Consider the following 15751-nt stretch of genomic DNA (forward strand, 5'->3'; position numbering starts at 1 on the left):
TGTCATTATCAGGACGTTCCGGTATCGGCTTCCCTGTGGGCAACTTCTCGGTCTGCAGTTATGTTCGAAGCAAGGGTTTTTCGCTGGTGTGTGTGTGTGTGTGTGTGTGTGTGTGTGTGTGTGTGTGTGTGTTTTTAATCTGTTTCGCTCGCACGCTCCTTCGGGCGCGCGCGCGCGCGCGCGTGTGTGTGTGTGTGTGTGTGTTTGAGGATATATATATATATATATATATAGTCTGTGTGTTTTCGAGCGTGTATATAAAAATTATGTTTTAGGTTTCGGGTTCAGTTTCTTAATGAGGCGTCACTGCGTCCTGGCAAATCCATACACGCTACACCACATCTTGCTAGGCAGATGCCTGACAGTAGCTTAACCCAGAGCGCTAGACAGTCCTTGCATGCCTATTATTTGTATTTCCTATCAGAGTAGATTTCTCCTCACAGAATCTTGCCGGAGGACAACATGTTTGTTGCCATGAGCTCTTTTTCTCAGTGCGCCAAGTGCCTGCTGCAGTGATGGGGGGTGGGGGGTGGGGGGATCATGGTTTATCGTTTCATCCCATTAATAATGATAATAATAATGGATACTTATATAGCACACTATCCAGAAATCTGCTCTAGGTGCTTTACAAAAACGCTTTTGTTAACATAAAACATCATATCTATGTTACATACACACACCAAAATGTGACTACACACACACACACACACACACACACACACGCACGCACGCGCGCACGCACACACACACACACACACACACACACACACACACACACACACACACACACACACACACACACACACACACACACACACACGCTGCATACATACATTTTAACATACATGTGTATCTAACAGCTACCCTAACACATACGCACACATAGGCAGGCACAAACTTACATAAACACACGCACACGCACACACAATACACATTCATATACATGCATGTAGTTATGTACACATACATATGTATACACACATAGTCAAGCACAGCGAACGCAAAGGAAGTGGACCTGCCACAATTGAACTTGTGTCCATTGACTGGACGTTCAGTTTGAATCTCCAGCAAAACTTGGGAGAAAACGGGGGCAGAGTGGGAATCGAACCCAGGCCCTCACGGACACAGCATTGGGCAGGTGAACGTCTTAACCATTCAGCCACCTTTATCCTCTGTGTGTGTGTGGGGGGGGGGGGGGGGGGGGGGGGGGAGGGGGGAGAGAGAGAGAGGAAACACAGCACGCCTCATGAGTAATCCAGTCAGTCCATTAATAAAATTAATAAAACGGTGCGCTGTGTATGTAAGCCGATACTGACCTGGTGTGTGTGTGCCTCCTGAAAGCTTCAGGTATGTTACGGTAAAATTATTTAATGTGATCTAAAGAGACACAGGACAGAGAAAGGCATCTCTGTCTGTCTCTGTCTCTTCCTCTCTCTCTCTCTCTTCCTCTTCCTCTCTGTCTCTGTCTGTCTATCTGCCTCTCTCTCTCTCTGTCTCTCTCTCTCTTCCTCTTCCCCTCTCTGTCTGTCTGTCTGTCTCTCTCCCTCTCTCTCCCTCTCTCTCCCCTCTTCTCTCTCTCTGTATCTGCCCCTCTCTCTCTGTTTGTCTCTATCTGTCTTTCTCTCTCCCTGTGTGTGTGTGTGTGTGCGTGTGTGTATGTGTGTGTGTGTGTGTGTGTGTGTATTCCTCTGTCTGTGCCTCTCTCTGTGTCTGTCTGTCTGTCTCTTTGTCGCTCTCTCTGTCTCTTTGTCTCTCTATCTCTCTGTCTGTCTGTCTGTCGCTCTCTCTGTCTCTCTCTCTCTCTGCCAGCTTCCCTCGCTCCTTTCTATTGTCTGCGTCGCAACGATGGGAATCAGATAATACAACAGTCACTCTCTGGTTTCACAAGAAAAGAATCGATATTGAAAAAAATAAAATAAAATAAAATAGAATAAAATAAAAAACACATAAAGGGGAAGAAGAAAAGTTTCTCGCTCTCTTGAAAAAAACCAGGGGGAGTCATTAGTTCCGCAAATGTAAGGACGGACCGATAGGCCACGATTAAATAAGAAATAATTACAATAATCATCCGTCTTAGCCGATGTCGGAGGAGTTCGATTCTGGGTGCCTTGCTGTAGTAGTAAAAGTCCGGGGCTCAATCAGGGAGGAAATAGCCTGGAAATAGTGCCCCCGGGGCCCTGCTGGCTCCGCTGTCATTATCAAATTGCTGTCTGTCTGTCTGTCTGTCTGTCTGTCTCTTTCTACCTCTCTCTCTCTCTCTCTCTCGATTTATCTCTGTCTGTCTCTCTCTCTCCGTCTCTCTCGTTTCTGTCTTTTTCTGTCTCTTTCTCTGTCTCTCTGTCCGTCCGTCTGTCTGTGTCTGTCTCTGTCTCTGTCTCTCTCTTCCTTTTCCTCTCTGTCTCTGTCTGTCTTCCTTTCTGTCTCTGTCTCTGTCTCTCTCTCTCTCCCTTCTTCTTCCTCTCTCTCTCTCTCTCTCTCTGTATCTGTCTGTCTTTTTGACGCTTTGACATTTTTCAAGCGTCAAAGCGTGTCTGTCTTTTTCTACCCCTCTCTCTCTCGGTTTATCTGTCTGTCTGTCTCTCTGTCTCTGTTTCTCTCTCCGTCTCTCTCGTTTCTGTCTTTTTCTCTGTCTGCCTGTCTGTTTGTCTGTCTGTATGTCTCTGTCTCTGTCTCTCTCTCTCTCTCTCTCTCTCTCTCTCTCTCTCCGTACCGCTGTCCCTGTCTGTATGTCTGTCTGTCAATCCCCCTCTCTCTCCCTCAGTCTCTGTCTCTCTCACATTCTCTATCTCTCTGTCTCTGTCTCCCCCCCCCCCCCTCCTATTTCTCTTCCTCTGTCTCTCCGTCTTTTTGTACGTGTATCTGTGTTTGTTTTGTTGTGCATGGATGTTTCTGCGCATTTATTTATGTTTGTTTGTGTGTACATATGGCTATGCCCTCCTCGTGTGTGTGTGTGTGTGTGTGTGTGTGTGTGTGTGTGTGTGTGTAGGTGCGCGCGTGCGTGCGTGCATGCGTGTGTGACAAGAAACACAACACGTCCCATGAGTATCCAGCCAGTCATTCGATAAAACGGTGAGCGGGGGAATCCGATGCTGATGTGGGGATGTGGAGCTGCCTGGAAACATGAGGATGGGGCGGTGTGCAGTGGGGAAGGGTAGGGGGGGGGGAGCTGGGCGGGGAGAGTGGCGAGAGGTAGGGGGGGGTGGGGGGGGGGGGCGGGGGGATACGGATTTGTAGAGAATGGCAGGGGCGTTGATGCATTGGAGTGTGTTTGTCTGTTGTCTCTCGTGCTGGTGGTTTTTTGTTGTTGTTGTTGTTGTTGTTTTTTTAATACCAAGATTTGTTTTAGTGGTAGAGGTACGCGGCAGAATCGGTTAGCGCGTATTACTAGTAAGACTTCTGATCGAGTGTGTTCACCAGTGATCATCGGGATTTTGAGGTGCCCCCGTTTCGGCCTGGCCGTACAGTGCCCATGGGAAAGGCACTTTACTCTGTTTTCGCCTCCTCCTCATCCTCCTTCTACTTCTTCTTCTTCTTCTCCTCCTCCTCCTCCTCCTTCTTCTCCTTCTCCTTCTACTTCTTCTTCTCTCTCTCTCTCTCTCTCTCTCTCTCTCTCTCTCTCTCTCTCTCCCTCTCTCTCTCTCTCCCTCCTTCCCCCCTTTCTTTGTCTAATATGTACGTAATGTGCGCGTGAGAGTGAGAGACATAGAGAGAAAAAATGAGTGTGTGTGTGTGTGTGTATGCGCGCGCGCGCTCGCGCGCGCACGCGCGCTATGTGTCACGTGTGCCTGTGTGTTGATGCGTGCGTGCTTCTGTGGTATTGCTTCCACATGTTTCTGAAAGACGTGACCACTGATTAATCCCCTCCCTCCCTCCCTTCCTCCCTCCCGACAGCACCAACACCAACAAGTGAACATTATATGATCTCTCTCTCTCTCCTTCTCTCTCTCTCTCGGGTAAAGAAGATAAATTGCATTTTTTGTTATGTTGCCCTGCTTTGTGTGACCTTAGACAAAAACTTATTCAACCGAAATATTATAGAGATCCGTCTAATTTTAGGTTCAGTTTACTCATGTCTTCAAGACAGGAATGTACTCTGCATAACTTAGCCATATATATATATATGAAGGATTGAAGAGACTAAGTACAGTTATCTCGTGAATGTTGTTGAATATTTGTGTTGACTATTTTGGGTGATATGGTTGATATTGTGCTAACAATTTTTGGTTGATTTGAATTGTCTATTTACTGCGTCATGTCATTTTGTAATTATTATTTATCAATGATTCCCCCTTCAGTAAGGGGCTCTGGCCTTATCTGAATAAAACATTCATTCGTTCGTTCGTTCGTTCGTTCGTTCTCTCTCTCTCACTCCCTCCCTCTCCCCCCTCTCTCTATCTCTCACCACTCCCTCTCTCTCTCTCTCTGAACCTCGTAAAATGAAATTTCGTTCGTTCGTTCGTTCGTTCGTTCCCTCTCTCCCTCTCCCTCTCTCTCCCTCCCCTCTCCCCCCCCCCCCCCCCCCCCCTCTCTCTCTCTCTCTTATCCACCACCACCACCACCACCACCACCACCAATAACACGTGATCTCATCTCCGCTGTGCATGCCCCGTCCAAAAGCAGCATGGTGATGGAGAATTCTATTAAAAAGGCGGGATGGATGATTGGGATGAGGGAGGGCGGAGGGGGGGTGGGGTTGGGCATGCCTGGATCTGCTTCCTCCCCACCCCCCTCTCCCTCCTCCTCTCCCTCCTCCCACCCTGCTTCCTCGTGACTTTCTTCCACGTGCCACCACCTCCCCCCCCCCCCCACCACCAACACACACACACACGCACACACGCACTCACGCGCGCACACACACACGCATGCACGCACGGACGGACGCTTGCGCGCGCACCCCCCTCCCCCCCCCCACACACACACACACACACACATCCCCCCCACACACATACACACACATCCCCCCACACACATACACACACACGCACACATACACACACACACACACACACACACACACACACTCACGCCCCTCCTCTCCTCCCCCACCTTCCCCCTCATTTCCCCCCTCGCATCCGTCCCCGCTCCCGCTCCCGTACCCCACACTCCCTAGCCAACTGCCCCCCACACGCACACGCCGCCCCCTTTTTTTTTCTTTTTCTTTTTTTTTCTCCTCTCTCTGGGCCATTGTCTGATATGATGGAGATTTTCACAATGAAGTCAGTGTCAGTTTCTGTTAACTGTTTGGAAGGAGGGAGTGAGAGAGCGCGCGCACGCGTGTATGTGTGTGTGTGTGTGTGTGTGTGTGTGTGTGAGGGGTGTGGGGATGTGGGTGCAGTTTGAAATAATAATCATGATCATTATAATAATGATAATAACAACAACAACAGTCGTCGTCATCATCATCATCATCGTCGTCGTCGTCGTCGTCATCATCATCATCATCATCATCATCATCATCATCATCAATATGACAAGGTGATGATAAAAGGCCAGACTGTTGCCATACTGTTATCTTTCCTTCTGTCCATTGCTTTTGAAATCCATTGAGACAATAATTTATGTCGCTGTTTATTTCCTAACTCTTTTCCCCTCCGTAATTAGAATTTTCGGGTCGTCCCCATTTTTGTCTTCCCCATGCCGCAATCTGTGATATGCTGTTTATATAGGTTGTTCTGATATGACGATTATTGATGACGGGCGCAATAGCCGAGTGGTTAAAGCGTTGGACTTTCAATCTGAGTGTCCCGGGTTCGAATCTCGGTGGCGCCTGGTTGGTAAAGGGTGGAGAGTTTTTCCGATCTCCCAGGTCAACATTTGTGCAGACCTGCCTAGTGCCTGACCCCCACCCCCCACCCCACCCCACCCCTTCGTGTGTATACACACGCAGAAGATCAAATACGCACGTTAAATATTCTGCAATCCATGTCAGCGTTCGGTGGGTTATGGAAACAAGAACATACCCAGCATGCACACCCCCAAAAACGGAGTATGGCTGCCTACATAGCGGGGTAAATAAACAAAACGGTCATGCACGTAAAATGTTAAATGTTACGTGTTTGTCTGAGTGTGTAGGTGTGCGTGCCTGAAATCTGATTGAATGACACAGGAAACGAATGATGAGCGCCCAATGGCAGCCGTCAGTCGGCTCTACCCAGGTGGGCAGCCTGTTGTGTAAATGACTCCGTGTGTGTAAAGCGCTTTGAGCTTGGTCTCCGACCTAGGATAGGCGCTATATAAGTATCCATATCAATCAATCAGTCAATGAAAGGAGCTGCGAACCGTGCTTTGTGATCCTCTGAAAGCTTCTTCAGTGTATATGTATGATAGTCGTGTTACGACTGTGACCATTAGAACAGCAGAGGAGGTAACTGCTCTGTGTGTGTGTGTGTGTGTGTGTGTGAGTGAGTGTGTGTGTGTGTGTGTGTGTGAGTGTGTGTGTGTGTGTGTGTGTGTGTGTGTGTGTGTGTGTGTTTGCGCGTGCATCTGCTGGTCAAATTTTGCTGTGGGCAGATGTGTGTGTGTGTGTGTGTGTGTGTGTGTGTGTGTGTGTTTGTGTGTGTGTGTCCCGGTCAAATTTCAGTGCATCATATGTGTGTGCATGTGTGTGTATGTGTGTGTACGCACGCGCGCCCATTTGTGTGTGTGTGTGTGTGTGTGTCTGTCTGTCAGCCTGTCTGTCTGTCTGTCTGTCTATTTGTATCTCCTAGTAAACTTGTGAGTGAATCTGGTGGTCAGATTTCAGTACGTTAGTGTGAGTGTGCATGTGTGTGTTTGTGTGTGTACGCGCGCATATGTGTATGTGTGTGTGTCGCACGTGTGTGTGTGTGTGTGTGTGAAAAAGCAGCATGGCCTGGGGCTTCTCATGCCGCCGAATCATTAGAAGCAGTTGACAGCAGAAAGTGGGGGCGTGGACAGCGAAATGACGGTGACAAGGCCAGAGGGGATGGTCATCAAAACAAAAACACACAACAAACAACACATAAAGTAGCAAAGAAGAAGAGACAGAGACAGCACAGAGAGAGACAGAGACACAGAGAGTTGGGGCAGGTACGGTGGTGGACCAGGGAAGGAAACATCAGAGCTCTGTGTGTCTGTCTGTGCCTTGTTTCTGCAGAGCTCTGTGTGTCTGTCTGTGTCTGTTTCGGCAGAGCTCTGTGTGTCTGTCTGTGTCTGTTTCTGCAGAGCTCTGTGTGTCTGTCTGTGTCTGTTTCTGCAGAGCTCTGTGTGTCTGTCTGTGTCTGTTTCTGCAGAGCTCTGTGTGTCTGTCTGTTTCTGTTTCTGCAGAGCTCTGTGTGTCTGTCTGTTTCTACAGAGCTCTGTGTGTCTGTCTGTGTCTGTTTCTGCAGAGCTCTGTGTGTCTGTCTGTGTCTGTTTCTGCAGAGCTCTGTGTGTCTGTTTCTGCAGAGCTCTGTGTGTCTGTCTGTTTCTGCAGAGCTGTGTGTGTCTGTCTGTGTCTGTTTCTGCAGAGCTCTGTGTGTCTGTCTGGGTCTGTTTCTGCAGAGCTCTGTGTGTCTGTCTGTGTCTGTTTCTGCAGAGCTCTGTGTGTCTGTCTGTTTCTGCAGAGCTCTGTGTGTCTGTCTGTGTCTGTTTCTGCAGAGCTCTGTGTGTCTGTCTGTTTCTGCAGAGCTCTGTGTGTCTGTCTGGGTCTGTTTCTGCAGAGCTCTGTGTGTCTGTCTGGGTCTGTTTCTGCAGAGCTCTGTGTGTCTGTCTGTTTCTGCAGAGCTCTGTGTGTCTGTCTGTTTCTGCAGAGCTCTGTGTGTCTGTTTCTGCAGAGCTCTGTGTGTCTGTCTGTTTCTGCAGAGCTCTGTGTGTCTGTCTGTTTCTGCAGAGCTCTGTGTGTCTGTCTGTGTCTGTTTCTGCAGAGCTCTGTGTGTCTGTCTGTGTCTGTTTCTGCAGAGCTCTGTGTGTCTGTCTGTTTCTGCAGAGCTCTGTGTGTCTGTCTGGGTCTGTTTCTGCAGAGCTCTGTGTGTCTGTCTGTGTCTGTTTCTGCAGAGCTCTGTGTGTCTGTCTGTTTCTGCAGAGCTCTGTGTGTCTGTCTGGGTCTGTTTCTGCAGAGCTCTGTGTGTCTGTCTGGGTCTGTTTCTGCAGATCACAATTCAGTGAGCGTGGGTGTATGTATGTGTTTTGTGTATCTGCTGGTCACAGTTTCACTCTGTGTTGTGTGTGTGTGTGTGTTTGTGTGCGTGTGTGTGTATGTGTGTGTTTGTGTGCGTGCGTGTGTGTGTGTGCGCGCGCGCGCGTGTGTGTGTGTGTGTGTGTGTGTGTGTACAAAGTGAGAGCTATATGATCAACGGTTTCTCCAGTGCAATGGGAAGTCGTGTACGGCTTGGACTTTGAAAGTAGGAGGCAGGATTGTTGCACTGGCTCCTTGTGCTGCAGCCTCCTTTGGGGCTGGTTGGCCTTGGAGGACCCCCCCCCCCCCCCCCCCCCCCCCCCCAACGCCAGCTGTCCTAATAGAACCCTCTTGTCCGAGAGAGTGGGGATGTAACCTGGGCATACATGCGTGTGTGTGTGTGTGTGTGTGCGTGTCTGTACAAAGTGAGAGCTGTGTGATCAACGGTTTTCTCCAGTGTAATGGGAAGTCGTGTACGGCTTGGACTTTGAAAGTAGGAGGCAGGATTGTTGCTCTGGCTCCTTGTGCTGAAGCCTTCTTTGGGGCTGGTTGGCCTTGGAGGACCACCCCAACACCGACTGTCCTAAAAAAACAACTAAAAACAACAACCTCGTGTGGAGATGTAACTTGGGCAAGACACTTTCCACTGTAATCAGTTTCTGGCCCAGATAGTCAGGACAGCAGTTGCCTCCTCTGCTGTCTTGGTGGTCATAGTCGAACATGATTGGCTATCATACACAGTATAGTATAGTAGGCCTCCTTCGGTCATGGCTGAGCATGGATAGAGTATATCCGACCTAATGTCTAATTGGGCTGTCTGCTTGGACCAAGCAGCGTCGCCTGTGACTGTAGAGACCGATGCGAGAGAGACAGTCTCTGTCGCAGCGGCCACATGTGTAAGCTGATGCTGGTCTGTTGGCTGCCGTCCCTTTTCTGCGAGCTCGCTTTTCTGCTGCAGCAGCTGAGTTTGTCCTCACCAATCCGTAGCTGATTCTTGAGAGTGCTTCTCCAGCTGTTGCGGTCATCTGCAAGGTCCTCCCAGGACTCAGTGTTGATCTCAAGCGCCTTCATGTCACGTTTGCAAACGTCTTTGTATCTCAGCTGTGGGCGGCCGATGCTTCTCTGCCCCGTGGCCAGCACTCCATAAAGGATGTCTTTTGGGATGCGACCATCTTCCATGCGGCGAACGTGGCCCAGCCAGCGCAGCCGACGCTGTCTCAGCATGGTATGCATGGTCGGGAGGCCGCATAAGACAGCAACAAAAGACATTGGAGACAGTTGGTGATGTGCTCCAGCAGTCCTACGCCTTAAACGACCAAGCCAGGTCATATGGGACTTGCTGACAGTGTCAGTGATAGCTGAAAATGTCCATAGTGCAATAACAATGAAATCGACAGGCTTAGAAATGAATAATTTCAAGTCGTGCTGTCGTTCGGCATTTCTCTGTCTTTCTCTCTGTCTCTGTCTTTGTCTGTCTGCCTGTCTGTCTGTCTGTCTGTCTGTCTGTCTCTCTCTCTCTCTCTCTCTCTCTCTCTCTCTCTGTCTCATCTCTCATCTTTCTACCTCTCTTCTTGTCTCTGTTTTTCCTCTCTTCATTTACCTCTCTCTTCCTCTCTCTCTTCCTCTCTCTCTTTCTCTCTCTTCCTCTCTCATCCTCTCTCTCTCTCTCTTCCACTCTCTCTTCCTTCTTCTTCCCTCTTTTTCTTCTCTCTCTCTTCCTCTCTTTTTCTCTCCCTCTCATCCTTTCTCTCTCTTCCTCTCATCCTCTCTTTCGTTTCCTCTTTCTTTCTCATCCTTTCTCTCTTCCTCTCTCTCTCTCGCTTCCTCTCTCTTCCTGTCTCTCTCTCTCTCTCTCTCTTACTCTCTTTCTTTCTCTCTTTTCCTCTCTCATCCTCCCCCTCTCTCTCTTCCTCTCTCTTCCTCTCTCCTCCCTCTCTCATCCTCTCTTCCTCTCATCGTCTCTTCCTATCTCTCTCTTCCTCTCTCTCTGTCATCTCTCTCTCTCTCTCCCTCTCTCTCTCTCTCTCTCTCTCTCTCTCCCTCTCTATTTCCCTTCTCTCTCATATTTCTTTTGTCTCCACCTAATCCTTTTTATACACGCTCCCCACCACCACTCGTGTCAAAGGGACGTGGAATTATTCAATGCATTCTTTTTTTCCTGCCTTCCTCAGATTTCCTCAAAATGAAAAACTGAACAGGGTCCACAGAAAGCGTTCCTTGATTCAAACGCCGTCACTCTCCAGAGGCTCATTAGTCCCGACAGGATTCTGCCAGCCACTCTGGGAGATGCAGAGACGAAAACGTGGCAGGCACATTCACACTGGCAAGTTTCAACCACCGCAACAACAAGAAACAACAACAACAAATAGAACAGCAGAAAAGTTCAATTGGAAACAAAAACCTGGCCATCATATTTCAGGCCGGAATTCGATCCTCTGTTGGTTTTAAGCCAGAGAGAATCATCATAGAGCAAATAACTTGAAAAGTGTGCCCTCGGGGTCGTGTGTGGCTGTGTTGCCATTATAAGATTGGAGGAAGTGGGGAGATAGGGGGTGGGGAGGGGAGAGGAGGAGAGAAAGAGGGAGGGAGAGAAATGTGTTTCTCTGTTTGCATGTATCTCTGCGTCTGCTTGTTTCTTCTCTCCCTATTTCCTTGTGTGTGTGTGTGTGTGTGTGTGATACCCAATGTGTGTGTGTGTCTGTCTGTCTGTCTGTCTGTCTGTTGATTGACTATCGCCTTCTCTTTAAAGCGATTTTAAGCAGGGAAGAAATATGAAACTATAATGTGTGTGTGCTTGTGCATGCACTCGTGTGAAGACACACACAGTTAGAATGACAAGGAACAAACCCTATCCAAGAATTCCATGAGACGCAATCAAATTCCTGAAATATTTTTCTATCTATCTATCTATCTATCTATCTCTGTCTATCTTCATGTTTCTGTTCCCCCGTCCTCTCTCTCTCTCTCTCTTGCTCGCTCTCTCTCTCTCTCCATTCATCCCTCTCTGTCTGTCCCTCCCCCTTCCTCTTTTCCTCTCTCTTTCTCCCTGTCTGTCTCTGACTCTCTCACTCTCTCCTGTCTGTCTATCGGTCTCTCCCTTCCTCTCTGTCTCCATTTTCCCCCATTTCTCTCTCTCTCTCTTTCTCACCTTCTCTTTCTCATACATCCTTTGTCTCCAACTAACCCTTTTCTACAAGCTCTCCACCACCCCCACCACCACTCATCCCCTCCCCCGCCCCCCCTCCTTCCTGTCTCACTCCTTTACCTCGTGTCAAAGGGACGTGGAATTATTCAATGCATTCTTTTTTTCCTGCCTTCCTCAGATTTCCTCAAAATGAAAAACTGAACAGGGTCCACAGAAAGCGTTCCTTGATTCAAACGCCGTCACTCTCCAGAGGCTCATTAGTCCCGACAGGATTCTGCCAGCCACTCTGGGAGATGCAGAGACGAAAACGTGGCAGGCACATTCACACTGGCAAGTTTCAACCGCAACAAGTAAGTAGAACAGCAAAAAAGTTCGATTGGAAACAAAAACCTGGCCATCATATTTCAGGCCGGAATTCGATCCTCTGTTGGTTTTAAGCCAGAGAGAATCATCATAGAGCAAATAACTTGAAAAGTGTGCCCTCGGGGTCGTGTGTGGCTGTGTTGCCATTATAAGATTGGAGGAAGTGAGGGGATAGGGGGGGTGGGGAGGGGAGGGGAGGGGAGGAGAGAAAGAGGGAGGGAGAGAAATGTGTTTCTCTATTTGCATGTGTCTCTGCGTCTGCTTGTTTCTTCTCTCCCTATTTCCTTGTGTGTGTGTGTGTGTGTGTGTGTGTGTGTGTCTGTTGATTGACTATCGCCTTCTCTTTCAAGCGATTTTAAGCAGGGAAGAAATATGAAACTATAATGTGTGTGTGCTTGTGCATGCACTCGTGTGAAGACACACACAGTTAGAATGACAAGGAACAAACCCTATCCAAGAATTCCATGAGACGCATGATCAAATTCCTGAAATATTTTGCACTCTCTCTGTCCCTCCCCCTTCCTCTTTTCCTCTCTCTTTCTCCCTCTGTGTCTCTGACTCTCTCACTCTCTCCTGTCTGTCTATCAGTCTCTCCCTTCCTCTCTGTCTCCATTTCCCCCCATTTCTCTCTCTCTCTCTCTTTCTCACCTTCTCTTTCTCATACATCCTTTGTCTCCAACTAACCCTTTTCTACAAGCTCTCCACCACCCCCACCACCACTCATCCCCCACCCCCTCCTCCCTGTCTCACTCCTTTACCTCGTGTCAAAGGGACGTGGAATTATTCAATGCATTCTTTTTTTCCTGCCTTCCTCAGATTTCCTCAAAATGAAAAACTGAACAGGGTCCACAGAAAGCGTTCCTTGATTCAAACGCCGTCACTCTCCAGAGGCTCATTAGTCCCGACAGGATTCTGCCAGCCACTCTGGGAGATGCAGAGACGAAAACGTGGCAGGCACATTCACACTGGCAAGTTTCAACCACCGCAACAACAAGTAGAACAGCAAAAAAGTTCGATTGGAAACAAAAACCTGGCCATCATATTTCAGGCCGGAATTCGATCCTCTGTTGGTTTCAAACCAGAGAGAATCATCATGGAGCAAATAACTTGAAAAGTGTGCCCTCGGGGTCGCGTGTGGCTGTGTTGCCATTATAAGATTGGAGGAAGTGAGGGGATAGGGGGTGGGGAGGGGAGGGGAGGAGAGAAAGAGGGAGGGAGAGAAATGTGTTTCTCTATTTGCATGTGTCTCTGCGTCTGCTTGTTTCTTCTCTCCCTATTTCCTTGTGTGTGTGTGTGTGTGTGTGTGATACCCAATGTGTGTGTGTGTCTGTCTGTCTGTCTGTCTGTCTGTTGATTGACTATCGCCTTCTCTTTAAAGCGATTTTAAGCAGGGAAGAAATATGAAACTACAATGCGTGTGTGCTTGTGCATGCACTCGTGTGAAGACACACACAGTTAGAATGACAAGGAACAGACCCTATCCAAGGATCCCATGAGACGCAATCAAATTCCTGAAATATTTTTCTATCTATCTATCTATCTATCTATCTATCTCTATCTATCTTCATGTTTCTGTTCCCCCGTCCTCTCTCTCTCTCTCTCTCTATTGCTCGCTCTCTCTCTCTCTCTCCATTCATCCCTCTCTGTCTGTCCCTCCCCCTTCCTCTTTTCCTCTCTCTTTCTCCCTGTCTGTCTCTGACTCTCTCACTCTCTCCTGTCTGTCTATCGGTCTCTCCCTTCCTCTCTGTCTCCATTTTCCCCCATTTCTCTCTCTCTCTCTCTTTCTCACCTTCTCTTTCTCATACATCCTTTGTCTCCAACTAACCCTTTTCTACAAGCTCTCCACCACTCCCACCACCACTCATCCCCCCCCTCCTTCCTGTCTCACTCCTTTACCTCGTGTCAAAGGGACGTGGAATTATTCAATGCATTCTTTTCCTGCCTTCCTCAGATTTCCTCAAAATGAAAAACTGAACAGGGTCCACAGAAAGCGTTCCTTGATTCAAACGCCGTCACTCTCCAGAGGCTCATTAGTCCCGACAGGATTCTGCCAGCCACTCTGGGAGATGCAGAGACGGAAACGTGGCAGGCACATTCACACTGGCAAGTTTCAACCGCAACAACATGAAATAACAACAACAACAAATAGAACAGCAGAAAAGTTCAATTGGAAACAAAAACCTGGCCATCATATTTCAGGCCGGAATTCGATCCTCTGTTGGTTTTAAGCCGGAGAGAATCATCATGGAGCAAATAACTTGAAAAGTGTGCCCTCGGGGTCGTGTGTGGCTGTGTTGCCATTATAGTATTGGAGGAAGTGGGGAGATAGGGGGTGGGGAGGGGAGGGGAGGGAAGGAGAGAAAGAGGGAGGCAGAGAAATGTATTTCTCTGTTTGCATGTATCTCCGCATCTGCTTGTTTCTTCTCTCCCTATTTCCTTGTGTGTGTGTGTGTGTGTGTGTGTGTGTCTGTTGATTGACTATCGCCTTCTCTTTAAAGCGATTTTAAGCAGGGAAGAAATATGAAACTACAATGTGTGTGTGCTTGTGCATGCACTCGTGTGAAGACACACACAGTTAGAATGACAAGGAACAGACCCTATCCAAGGATCCCATGAGACGCAATCAAATTCCTGAAATATTTTTCTATCTATCTATCTCTATCTATCTTCATGTTTCTGTTCCCCCGTCCTCTCTCTCTCTCTCTCTTGCTCGCTCTCTCTCTCTCTCTCCATTCATCCCTCTCTGTCTGTCCCTCCCCCTTCCTCTTTTCCTCTCTCTTTCTCCCTCTCTGTCTCTGACTCTCTCATTCTCTCCTGTCTGTCTATCAGTCTCTCCCTTCCTCTCTGTCTCCATTTTCCCCCATTTCTCTCTCTCTCTCTCTTTCTCACCTTCTCTTTCTCATACATCTTTTGTCTCCAACTAACCCTTTTCTACAAGCTCTCCACCACCCCCACCACCACTCATCCCCCCCCCCCCCGCCCCCCCTCCTTCCTGTCTCACTCCTTTACATCGTGTCAAAGGGACGTGGAATTATTCAATGCATTCTTTTCCTGCCTTCCTCAGATTTCCTCAAAATGAAAAACTGAACAGGGTCCACAGAAAGCGTTCCTTGATTCAAACGCCGTCACTCTCCAGAGGCTCATTAGTCCCGACAGGATTCTGCCAGCCACTCTGGGAGATGCAGAGACGAAAACGTGGCAGGCACATTCACACTGGCAAGTTTCAACCACCGCAACAACAAGTAGAACAGCAAAAAAGTTCGATTGGAAACAAAAACCTGGCCATCATATTTCAGGCCGGAATTCGATCCTCTGTTGGTTTCAAACCAGAGAGAATCATCATGGAGCAAATAACTTGAAAAGTGTGCCCTCTGGGGGTCGTGTGTGGCTGTGTTGCCATTATAACATTGGAGGAAGTGGGGAGATAGGGGGTGGGGAGGGGAGGGGAGGGAAGGAGAGAAAGAGGGAGGGAGAGAAATGTGTTTCTCTGTTTGCATGTATCTCTGCGTCTGCTTGTTTCCTCTCTCCCTATTTCCTTGTGTGTGTGTGTGTGTGTGTGTGTGTGTGTGTGTGTGTGTGTGTGTGTGTGGCTATGATGCCATTATAACATTGGAGGAAGTGGGGAAGGGGGAGTAAGGGTGTGGGAAAAGGAGGGAAGGAGAGAAGGGGGGGGGGGGCGAGAGAAAGAGAAATGTCTTTCTCTGTCTGTATGTATGTCTGTATCTGGTTGTCTGTTCTCTCCCTTCTTCTGTGTGTGTGTGAGTAAGTGAGTGTGTGTGTGTGAGTGTGTGCATGATAGCCGATGTGATTGTGTGTGTGTGTGTGAGAGAGAGAGAGAGAGTGATTGTGTGTGTGTGTGTGTGTATGTGTGTGTGTGTATGTGCTGGTCGGTTGTTAATTTAATGCATTTTCTTTAGAGTGATTTTTGGCAGGGAAGAAATGTGTAACTGCAATGTGTGTGTGTGTGTGTGTGTGTGTGTGTGCTTGCGCATGCGTTCGTGCGCATGTGCATCATTGTTGTGTGAAGTCGCACGCATTATAGTGCAGTTGGCATGACAAGGAATAGACCGTATCCCAGGATCCCAAGAGACACATTCTCAATTTCCTGAAATATTTTGCCGAAGACCGAA

General features: G+C 48.4%; 1 protein-coding gene across 1 annotated transcript in view; it reads left to right on the forward strand.

The window, feature by feature from the left end:
- The window catches only part of LOC143299575 (synaptoporin-like), a 52743-nt gene that overhangs the window by 26731 nt on the left and 10261 nt on the right, over positions 1-15751 (forward strand). Inside the window, exon 2 of the mRNA XM_076612859.1 lies at positions 1056-1138. Within this exon, the coding sequence (XP_076468974.1) occupies positions 1056-1138 (83 nt within the window). The remainder of the gene's footprint in view (positions 1-1055; positions 1139-15751) is intronic.

This window comes from Babylonia areolata, chromosome 25, assembly GCF_041734735.1.
Source record: "Babylonia areolata isolate BAREFJ2019XMU chromosome 25, ASM4173473v1, whole genome shotgun sequence".
NCBI classification, from domain to species: Eukaryota; Metazoa; Mollusca; class Gastropoda; order Neogastropoda; family Buccinidae; genus Babylonia; species Babylonia areolata.